General features: G+C 41.5%; 1 protein-coding gene across 2 annotated transcripts in view; it reads right to left on the bottom strand.

Annotated features, from left to right (window-relative positions):
* Positions 1-2,283: 2,283 nt before the first annotated feature.
* The window catches only part of PDE7B (phosphodiesterase 7B), a 292,124-nt gene continuing 279,355 nt past the window's right edge, over positions 2,284-15,052 (bottom strand). For both annotated transcript variants that reach the window (XM_045843704.1, XM_045843703.1), the window contains 3 exons: positions 14,431-14,527; positions 9,894-9,974; positions 2,284-5,994 (listed from right to left, as the gene is read on the bottom strand). In XM_045843704.1, coding sequence (XP_045699660.1) covers positions 5,753-5,994; positions 9,894-9,974; positions 14,431-14,527 — 420 coding nt within the window. In that variant the 3' untranslated portion in view covers positions 2,284-5,752. The remainder of the gene's footprint in view (positions 5,995-9,893; positions 9,975-14,430; positions 14,528-15,052) is intronic.

Here is a 15,052-nt window from a genome sequence, read left to right as displayed (position 1 = left end):
TGGAGGCTCAGAAAGATTAAATTCACTGCCTAGGGTTAAGCAGCAAGTGATAACAGTGCTTTGAGTTCTGCTCAATCTGACTCCAAAGCCCACGTTTTTAAAACTCTAGCACATTGCTTCCTTAAAAGGAAAAGAATTACTGAAGAATAAATCAAGCCCTTGAAATACTAGAATTTAAGCATTTCAGGCAAGTGAATCAAAGACACATTGTTGCTTAGATGATTAAGACAAGGCAATCATCTATCTTCAAACTGTATCAGCTAAGACAAAGCTTTTCCAATAATCTCTCTGGCTTAACTGAACATAAAAAAAGAAAGAGAGAAAGCCCATCATGGACTGTTTCATAGCTCCTTGTTTAGTCATTACTCAAATGTTTGCCCATTGCAGGCCCATGGAGGCGGGACTGAGTCTTCCGTCTTCTCCAACAGGATGTGAGGAAGTGCCTCTGTGTTCAGTCCTGGCCTAGGACAGACAGGAAGCAGTAGCTGGGAACATGCTTGAAACTTGTGGCGTGAGCCACATGCATCCTGGAGGCACCAGTCCAGCCTGCTCGCGTGGCGCCTGTGGAAGCCCAGACAAGTTGCCAGGCCTGACACCGAGGACCAGAGTCATCGTCAAGAGCCAGAACTAGAGCCAGAACTGGGGCTTTGGTGGCATAGATGCAAAGGGAAGAAACGATTCTCATTTTTTTTAAGGCACTGCTTCCTTCCCAGAAATTTCTAACAAAACTGCAAGCAAAAGACACACTATCTTTTACTAGAATATAGGGGACTAAACAGAAAAGCAGGCTGTAGCTGAGGGAAAGCTTTCATTTGAGTGATGATATGAAGGGCTAATTCTTTTACCTGACCTTGGCAAGAAATAAGTGTGTAAATTAACCAATCTGTTGGAAAAATGTAAAAATGAATTTGGTTTCCTAATGTAAAATTGCCAGCATTTCTTTATTACATTTCTCCCCAGATATTCTCCACATTCCCATCCATAGCTATTTGCTAAGCTTCTTGTAACTGAAAAGGATAGGACTTGCATCTCTTAAAAGCCTACCATGTACCAAAGTGCTTGGTGCTTCTTGTACACAATCTTTATTGTTTGCCACAACAATATGATACACATATTATTGTCTGGAAATAATTTTGTAGAGGGTAACATGCCCGAAGTCACAGAATAAGTTAAGATGGAGTCAAGATAGAGACCCACTTCATCTCCAAAGCTTACCTGTGTCCCATTAGGTTGTCTGGCAGGAGAGCTTCTGAGTGGTCCCTTAGAGATGTTCTATGAACCCTGTAAGAAGCGTTGACTGGTCATACTAGTCTCTGAATAAGTCTGAATGCTGCTGGAGGGGCCAGGTCTTTTAATTTTTACCTTTTTAATTTTTATTTTTAAAAAAGATTTTATTTATTTTTAGAGCAGGGAAGGAAGGGAGAGGAAAAGAGGGAGAGAAACATCAGTGTGCGGTTGCCTCTCGCATGCTCCCCCACTGGGGGGACAGGGCCAGGTCTTTTTATATTCCAAGTATCTAGCACAATCTCTGGCACATAGTAGATCCTCAACCAATATTTATTGCATATTCTTACTGCTCAAACAGATATGGCCTGTTTGAAAATATTTCAGCTAAGTTCCCAGGTACATTTGAAAGTCATGTTTGACCTTTACTTGAATAGCACTGGGATCTTACTTATGATTTGGACGTTGTGATATAGAATGTACATAAAGGAAAAGGGGTGTTGTCTTCAGACATAGCAGGCGTTAAGAAATCAGTGAAATTCTGAATACCAATCTTAATGCAATGGATAGGGGGTTATAAAGAGACAAGGGTGTTTCTGGGAAACAAGGTGGGTATTTTTTTTTCTCCTCTATTTCTAGATAAATTTAGGCCACTCAGTTGTCTTGTTTGAACTGTTCTATTGTTCTTGGTGGCTTCCCATCCTGATATGCAAGGCCATATTTTGAACATGTAATTCTCAAATTGAGTCTGTTCTGTTTTCACAGCCTAAAACATTGTACCTCATTCTCTTTCATACATGAGTTTTACAAATGTGCATTAGAAAAGTATTGGGGGAAGGTAGAACTGAACGGTGGCCCCCTTTCCCTAACTTGGGACAAACTGGAAAGCAGTGCCGTCAGGGACATGGCCATTCCCGCTGCCCCCGGTGGGAGGAGCCACATGGCTCTTGTCTGCACCTGTGCTCTGTTTTCATAAAGTTTCATCTGCTTCTTGTTGAATCCAACTGGATGGCTGATAACATGCTATGTGGTGAGAATCAGGACATTTTCACAATATTATATTTTAAAGAAATTGCCTTTATTTTAATTGTTTATCTAGACATGCCAATGGATATTTAGGCCACATTTTGAGCAGAAACTCACAAGGTGTTTTTTTTTTTTTCCAAACCTCACATGTGTACACAAAACAACACAATTTTAAGGGTTTTCTTAAAAGAACAAAGCATAGGAAACACAGTGAGATACAAGCTCATAATCAATTTTCAAATCAAGGAGCAGATCCGGTTCTACATGAGAAAAGGTGACAAAACAAGCCTGTCTTGTTGGAAGCGCTATATGGAGACAGTGTTGCGGGACGCACTCCAGGTCCTTTCGCAGGAAGTCTGAAGCGGGCAGAAACAGAGTGGGCTTCTACTCGGCCTCGCAGGGAGTTATGGGTAGTTTCTGACTACTCACAGATGCTGTTAAAAGGAAAAGCAGGCTTTGCCTATCAGGTCTGGCAGTGTTATATATTCTCTTTCTCCAATTTGATTTTAACTTTACCTTGCTTACTAAAAATAGCCCTTGGATTCCTTTCTTCTCAAGCTCTGAAAGAATTAAACTCAGTAAGTCAGCTATTGATGGTCCATGGACTGGGAGAAGAAGAATGTGAAGACAAAGTCCATGGATGATCCACCAGCTGAGTTTTTCAACTAGTAACTGGTCTCCTTCTATTAAAATATTGCAAGAGAGCCACTAGTAGGCAAGAACAAACATTTTCACATTCTCTCTCTCCCTTCCCCTCCTCCTTCTCTCTCTCTCTCTCTTTGCCCAGAAATAGGGAACTCAAAAAGTCTCCGGATGGTTGAACAGAGGCCACAAATACATCTAGTTTATGCATCATGTCTCATTTGCGTCATGTTTTCATTGCACTAGTAGCTGCTTCATAGGCTTAACCACTGGATAAAATATTTGGTAGTTTTCTCTGTGAGTTCTTCTTTAAGGCCTAACTGTAACTTAAACACTTTTGCACTATAAACTTGGAACTACTAAAAACACCCCCAATATTATTTATTTAAGTTATAATATAAATATAATTTAAACAAAGTCTATTTCCTAAAGTCAAGGTAGAGCTAAAATAGCATTTTCTTTCTTATCTCTACTATATCGCCCCCAGTATTTGCTTTCCTTGATTTGATCTCATGTACATTAAAAATAGACTACTCAAAAGCCCTTTCTGCATCTCCAAACCAAGATGAGTGAGGTTTGGAAGCAGGAATACATTCAACATATTCTCTTCTGGGGCCCTACCAAGCTGAGAGCTTCAGAGTATTAAAGCAATGAAAGGTGATTTGACAGTTCATGGTTATTATAGAAAAAAAATAAAGTTAGTGTTAAGTTTTCACAACTTCCCTTCTTACCCCTACCAACAATGTCAACTTATCCATCCATTTCATGAAGTTTTCGTACTTTCTTTAGTACCACCTGACAATCTCTCCATATTTAATGAACCTCTAACCCATGTTCCAAAATGTCCCTTAATCCTTAGCTCTGCAAGCCTCATTCTCTCTACAGAAACTTATTACAATCCAGTCAAAGTTTCTAACATTTCATTTCTATGTTAGGAGGAAAAAAAAGTTGCACTTAGGAAGTGAGTCAGCTGTCATTTCATCAGCTTGCGAAACAGCTAGGCAGTGGCAGAAACGAGCATCCCATCACCTTCCACCACTGCGCTGTTGAAGGTTAAAAGAAAGGGGCATTGCTAATTTTCATCTAACATTAGCTATGCTAGAACTTCTAAAGAGAAGGTTCAATGCGCGAAGTTAAGCCGGCTGGAGAAGAGTGCTGTGGCAAACTGATTTTATGGCGGTGTCTACAGAAACAAATGGCAACACAATTCCTAGGCGATTCTGCTAGCTATAGTCATGAGTAAGCATAATGACCTGCCAGGAAGGTAAATTCCATCAGAAAATGAAAATATTTTCTTTACTTAAATAATGTTAAATTTAGCTAAACAGGCGGGTAGTTGTTCACATGAAATTAAAGAAAAAGAAAAATCCAGTTACTATTAACACCAAAGTGCACGCCAACCATAAAACCAAAGTGCTTTGGTACTGTAGTCGTAACAGACGGAAGTGTGGACGGGGAGCAGGGAGTTCCCTGATGGTTAGATGACAGGGTCATAGAAGGCTTGTGAGACCTTCTATGGTTGACACACTGCCATGGTCCATGACAAGAGTCACATAAACACAAGCTTATTAGCTGGCTTGTCGAAACAGAATGTGCAACATCGCTGCGTTGAAAAGTGACTTCAGGCTTGTTGAAGGGTCTCGTTACTCTGAGGAAACGACGCTCAGTGCCATAGATGAAACACTATGGTCTCAAGTGGAATGCACGTGAAGTTCCCAAAGTATTCCCTCAAAGACTTGGTTCAGTTTTGGTTGGGGACCTTAGCTGGAAAGCATAGAGATGGACGTGGGGAAGCAGTTCAGAAAGACATCTCTGAGGATTTATGTTGGGCAGCTTTCAGAAGATGAAAGATGTTTAAAGTTAAGGCCTTTATCTGCAAACAACAGTATATTAATAAACTCTATACCATATTTACATATGCATTCTCTTGTATTAAAACTAACAGGATTCTGTTCACAGTGCCATTGTTTATACAGGTAGCAATCCCATAATACTCATGTATTTTGGCATGGGAATCAGTAGCGCTTGGTATTTACAGAAAGTGTATATGTGTGAATACAAAGGTCATTGAAACTGAGTTATTGATAAAAGACAGATAGATTGGTTAATGGTGCAAAGGAATGAACTGTACAGCACCTTCCCCTCAGATCGGATAGGAAATGTGATTTCTTAAATTGAGAAGATGCCAAATCTTTGACCCAAAGTGGTGTAAAGTCAGTAACAAAACAATGAACCCCCGTTCAAGTTTGGGTACACCGAGTAATCACAGTCCCAAGTTTTAGATCCCTTGGCTAGTGCATAATATATAAAAGTTAAAAAGATTTATTATTATTTTATAATAATAATTATTATTAAAATAGAAGGTCCTTTCTCTCACGTTCCCTTTTGTGCTCTCACTTAAGACCAATATCCTTGGAGTTCCAAATATGCTGGTGTTTTTGTCATGCAGATCAGCAGTCAGATGGCAAATGCTAAAATACGCTGGACTTAGGAACTGCTGCCTGTCACAGTGTGACCCACGGCCCGTAGGAGACATGGCAGAAGCACCTCTTTCTTTCTCTTCAGTCTCCTTCTTGAGGGGTAGGTCTGTCCTTGGATTTAGCTTCCATATTACTGGATGGAGTCGTTCATCTCGGCAGCTAATGTTGAGGTGAAGAATGGCTTCTGTACACTTGGAGAGAGGAGAGGGGGCAGGTAAATAGGAGGAAGGTGGCATTCTGAAGAGCCCCAGGATGAAACCAAGAGAGTGGCTGGGTTTATGAGCAAGAACCACTCGGAGCTTCTGCCCTCTCAGGAGGCCTCTGCTCCAGGCGGTTCTCACTCTCTCAGTGTACAGAGCTGGGGACAGGCCTGGTGGGCACTACGGGGCGACGCCTTCAGTCACCGTCTGCTCCTCACTCTCAGCTCCGTGGTCTGCGTGGTCCGGGCTGCTGCTGCTTCTGCCACTGCCACCACCACTGCTTCTGGTTTGCTTGAGCAGCAGCATTTTCCAGTGGGCTTTGTTGTATGCAAGATGGCTTAGCATGTTCTCAGACAGGCTGCTGTTTCCGGTGAAGCGGGCCCATTCCTGGAAGAGTGGCTCCACAATGTAGGTCATGAAACCTGAAACAGGCCAGACCAAACGCGTCACCATGAGGGCAGTGAAACGTGCTTCTTTCTTTCTCACAAGCACGGTGGGGGCCCACTATGTCCTTGGCCCAGGCACGGAAAGGCAAACAAGATGTGGTCCTTACCCTCAGCTGGGGAACATAAAATGTGTCACCTTGGGCTTGACCCTTGACTTCTCTGTGTCTCAGTTTTCTCATTTGTCAAAATGAACTAAGAAGGGTACTAAACCCACTGGGTTGTTATGACAATGAAATGACTTAACGCGTGTGAAATGCTTAGGAAGCTCCTGGTATTTGGTAAACACTCAGTGAATATTGGCTATTATCCCTTGCAGAGGGAGAAAGACTATAAACAAATGAGTAGAAGAATGTCTGTGCTGGAACTAAGGAGGATGGGTGGGGAAGGGCAGGAAAGGGCAAATCATATCTGGAAGGGGCACGTCATTGATTTAGACCTAGAATATTCATACATTTAGCCTATAGAATATTTTTTCAGGATTATCATTTCATAATTTTGTCTGACTTTCAAATATGTTAAACAACTAAGTGTAGGCAAATAAAAGTTCCTTCATCTTCAAAGCAGATTTTTACCTGCATAAAAGTCTTGCTTTACCAGTGAGGTAAGATGATTTGATATTAGACTTCTATGCTTGCGTGTCTGTTCTCTTAATTTATTTTAGACTTTTTGCTTTCAAATCATATTTTGCCATTAATGTATATTTCATATTAAACATGATTTATTAAAGCAAAGATAACTTGCAGTCTAGGCTGAATTGTTAGGCTTATCACAAACTTAGATATATTTAGGTTTTATTGTATTTCCTTGAAATGTAGTGGTGGAGAGAAGAGGCAAGTGTTTTTCAGCATTACAATCTTCCACCAGCTCACCCTGTGTGTGTGCAGGCATGTGAGCTATAAGGCTTGATTTCATTATCTTTTCTTTGGACAGTAGATACTTGGCCTTTGAGGATGCTACAGCTATGGGAAGAGGATGCTGCAATGCAGAATGTTACTGTTCTTTTCTGCATTATCTCATCTTATGTGAAATATAATTTAAATGTTATGAGATCATGTTAGATGACCCTAACCTGAGGGGGAAAGTTAAGCCAGCGACTTTATGTCTTGCAATTTGATAAGGTTATACAGGGAGTCGGCAAGTAAGGATTTCATTTTTTAAATTTTCTTGCTTCCTATTCTTGAATTATCTTTACCTCCTTCATAATCTCCATATCTAATTTCTAATATCTTTCATCTTAAGCGAGATTAGATATTAGGTATCTAAAAGATAGTATCCAAAACTACAAAGTTGAAGATATAAATATCAAGTTACCTTACATATAAAAAAGTTACAAATCCAACATTTTAAAATCCAGTACTTAAAAGTCAACTCATTTTCTTTCTGAAGTCACTTTGGAGTTACACCTCTGCATGTCTCCTGGTCATAAATAAGGACCTCTTAGAGTAGATGGAAAAGCCATCTTAAAGTCTGAACAGACACTGTGAAGCAGTTTTTCAAATGAAGGAAGGCTTTTGTTCCAAATCTGCATGATCAGGTTGGGAACCTCCCTCTGCTACTCGAAAGCTGTAGTGGCTTTGCCAGGACATCACCCTCCTGAAGGGTGGGAATGGGGGAAGGGAGAGACGGGTAGCCTCAGAGTAAACAAGGATTGAAGGAAAGCCTCTTTCTCCTCATCTCCCTGTAGACTTCACCGATTAGAGATTCATTTCTTTTACATCTTTTTAAAATATAGAGTTTGAGGGAAAGAGAGGAGCAACGGGTTGGGGTAGGGTGGGGAGAGATGAAGTCCCCGTTCCACTCGGGGGAATATGAATTACTTCATGAGACAATCCGGTCTACACCTGAGATGGCACTCAGGAAATTCCCACTGTGGACTGGGACAGGGAAAAGAGAGGGGACATTTTCAGTCCCAGGGGAATCAAGACAGAGGAAATTGCAGTTGCAGTATTACTTAGGACCCATTGGAAAAATCTTTGTCTGGGAAGTGAACCCCGCAGCCCCCATTGCACTCTGTTTATCTGTTTGGATTTCTCCTGCTCGGCCTGATCTAGCCCCGTGCACCACACCTCCCAGCTTGACCCCACACAGCTGGGAGATGTGGAGCAGAGACAAAGATTTATGTGCTGAGGGTTGTTTTCTAATCATTTTTTTTCCCCCTTTGTGACTGGTGTGCTGGTGCAGCATCCATGAGATTTTCCTAGTCAGTCCCTATCCCATCTTAAAAGTAGGTATCTATGGTAACCACACTTCCTGAGCTGAAAATCAGGACATATGATCTGACAAAATAAGTGTGTTCTCATGACAACAGGATAGAATCTCTGAAATCAGGTTCGTTGTGAAAATTCAGGTCGTGTGCTTAACAATGTGAATGTTTTTCTTTGGTGGCTCAGGATATCTTTAACAGGTGCCCAGCAAATTTCTTTCTAGCCAGAGCTTAATCAAGTACGCCCAGGAATTAGGCTTTTTTGGTCAGGGTCTCTTCCTTTTATATCTATCACACTTGCAGACCCTCTGTAACTAAAGTGGCCGACAGGAGGGGCTGGACCCAGCGAGGTGAGGCCGCGCTTCAGTGAATGCTGCCCCTCTCCCAGTGTTCTGTAGCTTCATCTGCCCTGGATTCTTCCTGGGTTCAATTTTTAAAAACATAAATCCCCTTTCTCTTTTTCAGGTAGAGGATTCACTTTAAGCATAAAAACAACAGAACAATATTAAGGGCGATTTGGAAAAGTAAAAAGACAACCAATCATCTCCTAATTGCAACATACCCATTTTATAAAAAGTTTGTGGATTCCATTTTAATTTTTGTAACTAGGTGAATTTGGTCCCTACTTCTTAGGATTTTTTCGTCATACTTTGTGGGACTGTGGATTAGATTTGACCCTCAGTGACAGTAAGCATATCATTTTGACTAGTTCTGGTTTTCTTAATTTTAAGCTTATCTTTTCGGGTGCCCCTTTCCCTGCCAATGCCGAGACATTAAATGTTGAACCCTGTGGAGGTCTGCAACACCCTGAATGCATTAAGCTGTTTGAGGTCTGTGGAAACTGGTGAAAAATGTAAACTGGTACATGTCAGGACCATAGCTTGTAAGTAAAAGAGTAAAGTTCTGAGTGGTTTTAACTGGAGGGAACAAGGAGAAGAAAGACCTGCTTTATATGTAGATGGAATTGATAGAGTGTTTAAGGAGTGATAGACATTCTTACTGCGTCAAAAATATTTCCCCCACTAAAATGCCTACAATTTCCAGTTTGATTTGCTATACAACTTATTAAAGTAAAAATTGTTTTAGATTCATTAACATCACCCTCTAGTGCACTTGACACTGTAGTGTGCGGTCATAAGAGAGTGAGACTGAAGACAAGTTTTGAAGGAGAGCAGAGGAGCATGGACCCCAGGCCGCAGGGAATAGCACGGCTGGCAGGGCATGGGTCTGGCCTGGGCTCTTGAAATCGAATCTGGGGGAGGAGGCGTAGTTGTCCAAATTGGAAGGGTCTTAAAGGCCGATTCTGCTGACTGCCCACCCCTTAAGTCCTCAAGAGAATGGGAGCTAATCTGCTCTTCAGCAGCAAATAGTTGTTTCTTATTGTCTTGCTTCTATTCTATGTGATTTTGATTTAATTCTGAAAGACAATGTTAATAAAGGTTAGTTAAGAGTCTATAACGAAACCTTCACCCTATTTTTCATAACTCCTCTATTGGTAATTACTTAGATTAGTCATGATTAGAGCGCTCATTTAGATTCAGCCATTCAGAGGGGCGTTGACTAAATCTCCAGTTTGGGTCTTTCAGAAGCTGTGTGTAGGTCTCTTTTTCTTTCTGACTCTTGGCAGAGGTGCCAAAACATTCCTTTAAAATTAAAATTGAATTCAACTCACCAATTTGTATACTAGCTATTGAATCTTTCTGTTGATTACAAAGAGGACTGACTTCCAGTTGAAATTTCTTTTCAAGGTCACCTACGAAGGAAGAAGAAGACACACGTTGATAATCGAGAACTTATGAAAATGAGTGTTGATAGTTTTAACCACGTAGTTGGAAGAAGTTGTTCTGGGAATTGTTGTTCTCTGCCTTGTTATCCTTAGAAGCCTTTAGGTTTGACTTGCTCTGCTTTGTTCTGGGAGCTTCTGTGAAATTTAAAATATCAGAGTGTCAATGGCCATTTATAATAGGCTCATTGTAAATAGCTGTGCTCTGGGGCTAAAATAAACTTTTGAACATGCTGTATAAAAACAAGGGCACAACTAATGGGCAATTTCCTAACATAAAATGCAAGTTCTGGCTTTAAGTTACAGGTTAAAAACACAGATTTTATGCTTCTTCCCCCCTTTTCACTCTTCCTGATCCTTGTCTGGTTTCACCTGAACAACCAGAAATAATAAGCAGGTAGGAAATGAAGGGAGGGACCAGGAGATCTCATCCAAAGAGCATCCCGGTCGGCAGCTACAGAACTAATCAGAAATAAGGGTCTGATATCTTTCATTCTGTCTCCTTAGAATTTTACATGATGTAACTGAAGGTTTCAAAAAGTATAAAGGTCAGAATGGTGTATATTTTTTAATACCCATATCAGCTATAAAACCAAAGGAGAAATGCACCAAACAAAACTTTACCAAAATACTTTTATTGATTCTTCCTGAGGGTGAAAAATTACTTTGGGACAAACAGTCTGGTTATTTAGCAGATAATCTGGTCCTCAGAGACATTAGTAGGGTTTACAGTTGTGAATGGATTTCTCTAAACTAGAGGAGATAAAAATATAACATATCATGCTTACTGTGTGCCAGGCACTGTTCTAAACATTTTACTTATGTAATTAATTTAATTATTTTTATCTATGTAGTTTATTAGTTATTTAAATCTTCATAACAGCCTCATTATAATCCCCATTTTACAGATGAGGAAATTGAGCTGAACATAAAGGAAGTTAGTACAGAGGGGAGTCTGGGTCCCAACCTAGAACGTCAGGCTCCCCCGTGTCTGCACTTAGCTCCTGATGCAGAACCTTAGAGACGCTGCATTTCCACCATTTTCTCTAAGACTGCAGCCACGCCTCCCATGGCGCCATCACCTTGGCATGATGGCATGAAGATGCCATCATCTTGTGCTCCGGCGATTCTCAAGAATGACGTGAGGAAATCACTCTGGCCTAACCTGAGGACTTCAGGGAAGCCAGATGACAATAGCCTTCTGAGGGCAGGGCATGACACTGTTTAATACTAAAATGAATTCCCCTAAAGTCAGTTCTACTCCTCACCTTCATGCTTTTATTAATCGTGTTTTTTCCATCGATCTGGACACTTCAGAGGAATTGTCTTTGATTTTTCCCTTTCCTTCCCTTCCACATCGAGGCATCAAATCCCGTTTATTCCTCTCTTGGAATATCTTTTCTTCCTTACTTTCACTCTGCCTAATCTAATTTGGTTTCTTGATAACTTATTCTTTGTTTTTGCTCCTTAGCTAGTTTTCTTCCTTCCTTTTTTCTTCTACTTCAATTACGTATGTTGCCCTAAACGCAATTTCTATGAGAAAGTGCCACAGTCTATTGCCTGGTGTATGTCCACACGTGCTCTCACCCTCTTCGGGACACACTGGTTTGTGAGGCGGGGATACGGTCCCGTCTCAGTGCCTTTGTCTGTCTACACTCCTCTCTGTGTAGACCAGTGCTGTCCAGTGGGATTGTCTGCAATGATGGAAATGTTGTCTGCACTGGTCACTGTAGTAGCCTCTTGAAAGATAATTAAAAATACTGAGGAACCAATTTTTTAAATTTATGTAGTTTTAATTAATTTAAATTTCACTAGCATATGCCTTGTGACTATCTCACTGGAAAGTAGAGTATACTGCTCACCCTGCAATACCCAGCTCAGGTTCCAGCTTCCTCAGCACTAGATCTTCTGACCTCAACCATCAGGGGTCTTCCAGTTAGATCATTTATTCATTTATTTATTCAACACAAATTTATAGAGCACTATATATTTTAGATACCTTGTGAATCAATGTAGAGAATCAAAAGAGGAAAATTACATAATTTCTTTCCTCTAGGAACTTGACTGCTTGCTATTTTGAGGTTAAGAAAGATTAAATATACTCCTCTGTATCATTCGTGACATCCCCAGTGGGGCTTGGTATATAGGGACAATCACAGTTTTACTGAGGATTAGACAAGGCTGGAAGCAGATGTTCAATAAAAACTTCTGGGATCTTGGTTGACTGAGAAGATACCAATCTGTAGTTACAATAGGACAGACATTCTACTTCCTTAAACCATCAAGAGGAGGGATAGAATCCTAATCCCCATTTAATCCTCAAAATTTAACACTGTTTTCCTAATTATGGGATCTCATTTTCTTTCTCCCTTTGTCCTCAACCTTGTTTCTAGGGGGTTTCCTTTGCTCAACATCACAAATCATTAAAGAAACTTTGTCTGGGCTGTTAGCAGTGTGTGGAGGCTCAAATTCTAAACTGAAAGCCAGAATAAGATTAATCAAAATGATAAAAGTCCTGCATATAGAATTTTTAAAATATTCACTCAATATGCAGGACATGCAGTTTGGATGGCTGGAGAGTTTGGTCTTCTCCTCTTAAACAGGCTGAACTTCTACTAGACCGTAATACAATTAAAAAACAAGGACCCGCCCTGGCTGGCATAGCTCAGTGGATTGAGCGCGGACCACGAACCAAAGTGTTGCAGGTTCGATTCCCAATCAGGGTACATGCCTGGGTTGCAGGCCATTACCCCCAGCAACCCCACATTGATGTTTCTCTCTCTCTCTCTCTTTCTCCCTCCCTTCCCTCTCTAAAAATAAAAATAAATAAAATCTTAAAAAAAATAAACAAGGACCCAACACGCTCACTCTAGTCTTCTTTCTCTGCCAGGAGACATGCCAGGGCACAAGGCCTGGAAACTCACCGTTAGTGATCAGAATTACAAATGTTCCAGGTTGTTCCATGTTAGGATGCTATATATGCATATATTCTTAGGACAACAACCCTTTTTTTGCAAAGAGATCTTACCAATTCTTTTTCTTGGTTGATCCCATTTACTCCACTTAGTGAGCAACTTTGATTCACCAACTGTGTGGCCATTATAACCTGCCCATGTGACCTGAATGTCAAAGTGTTCACAGTCCAAATAAGGGTGCAAGATAAGATTGAAAGGGTTAAGCTGCAATCAATGCCAACAGGAGCACGTGACTGAGTCAAAACCAAGAGGGACTGAGTAGAATTTTCCCTCCGCCTTGTTTGATTTCCAAGGATGAAGAACCTAGCCCTTCTCTCACTGTGCTTTTTCAATATTTTCTGTATCACATAGTAAAGAAAGTATTTATCTTATCTAGCCTGAAACCTCTCTACTCCAATTTCATCCTATTTTCCTCTGTTTTCCTCTCAGTGGAGATTTTATGTCGTGGGCAACTGGAACTGATCTTCTGATTTGTCACCACTTACACCAGTTGAAGTGAAGCCCCACAGAGTTGTGGGAGCCATGCGAGCGCTTTTTCCTCCGAGCGGAAGAGATGGTGAGCAAAGCCTTTTGTCCCCAGGTGAACCCAATCCACTCTGCTTTGTCTTCTGCCTTTGGGACCGTTACAATGTCACCGACACATCTTTAGATGGAAGCTTCTTCAAATGGCTCACTGTTGCTACTTGACCTCCCCACAGAGCTGGTATGTGGGACACTTCAGGCTTTATTTGTCCTCAGCCTCTCAAACCTGATCCCGCCGCTAGCATCAGGGCCCAGTTGCGCCTGAACAAACATCCTGAGCTCTGACACCGGGCCTGGAGAAACAAGGCTGTGTTTGAAGGCCGATATCCCACCCAACGTCAAGATCCCGCTCACAGCCATCGCCTTCTTCCTGAATGAGGTTAATCTCTTAAAAATTACACCCTACCTGGGGGCCGTTTGACTTTTCCCTCGTCTATTTGAAAGGATGAACTCAATTCTTGGTCGGCTGTGTTCTATGTCATTATTAGCTTTATTTAAGAGAGTGAGGGGAAGAAACACAAAAGGAGTTAAGTCCTGTCAGAGTGGAAAACATTGACCACAAATGGCATTTGGCCTGTAGGCTGTGGTCAGCTCATTAAAATGAAGGTCAGGGTAAAAATCAAACTGTTCCTCAAGTTTTTATATCCACAGAGGAAAGCCATTAAAAAACACATACATATATCCCATATTCACTCACTTTTATTGCACCTCATTACTACCTGTTACCATAATAAGTCAATGTTATTTGTTTTAAAATTATTTCCAAAGAAGGGATGGATGGTTTGCAAGAGAATCAAAGAGAAAGGTTAGGACAATAAGAGTCGATGAAAGAACAAGTGCCATAATAGATTAGCCATTTCCTGTTTTGTTAGGATAAATGCCTGAGAGGAGGCGGGGCAGCGCAGGCATCTCTGCGGGTCACAACTGACCTTGCCTGTAGAACTCTTCACAGACCTTCTCACTCCACTGCTTGCTCATCTCCCAGACTCTGCAAGGATTGCAAATGTCAGCACACTTCAAGGCAATCTGAAAAGTAACAGGGCAGGGAGAGACTGTCACAGGGTGAATCTTCATCAGCAAATGTACCCCAAGCCCAAGGGACTTCCCCTCCTCCTCCCACCAGTGTGCCTCCTGGTACCAGGCCCGTGTTCACACAGGGCCCCACTGACATGTCTCTTCAGGAAACAGCACTTCTTCAGCGCCGCACAAACCCTTCATTCAGAACTCCCATTTTATAGCAGTGAGAAGGAGAGAAGAGCCACCGTCCAAGGACACGGAGCTTTCTGGAGGAGACTTGAGGTGGGCCAGCCAAGCAAAGCCATGGCCCGGTTCCTTTGGCTGCCCCACCTCTTACAGGCAGGGAGGCCGCAGGGACCCCAGCCAGGCTCAAGTGAGATCATCTAGACCTCACTCTCACAGTGGCCGAAATGACCAACTACATACATAGCTTAAATTATGTGTGTTCGCCTTTACGTGCCTGTGTCTCCGTGTGTAAGCAGGCTGTGACTGCCAGCCAGGGAGCTGGGTCCTATCAAATCGAGGAGTGTTTTG

This window comes from Phyllostomus hastatus, unplaced genomic scaffold (assembly GCF_019186645.2).
Source record: "Phyllostomus hastatus isolate PE091 unplaced genomic scaffold, TTU_PhHast_1.1 phas_contig_40, whole genome shotgun sequence".
NCBI classification, from domain to species: domain Eukaryota; kingdom Metazoa; phylum Chordata; class Mammalia; order Chiroptera; family Phyllostomidae; genus Phyllostomus; species Phyllostomus hastatus.
Note: the sequence above shows the minus strand (reverse complement) of the source record. Positions and strands in the feature narration are given on the sequence as shown.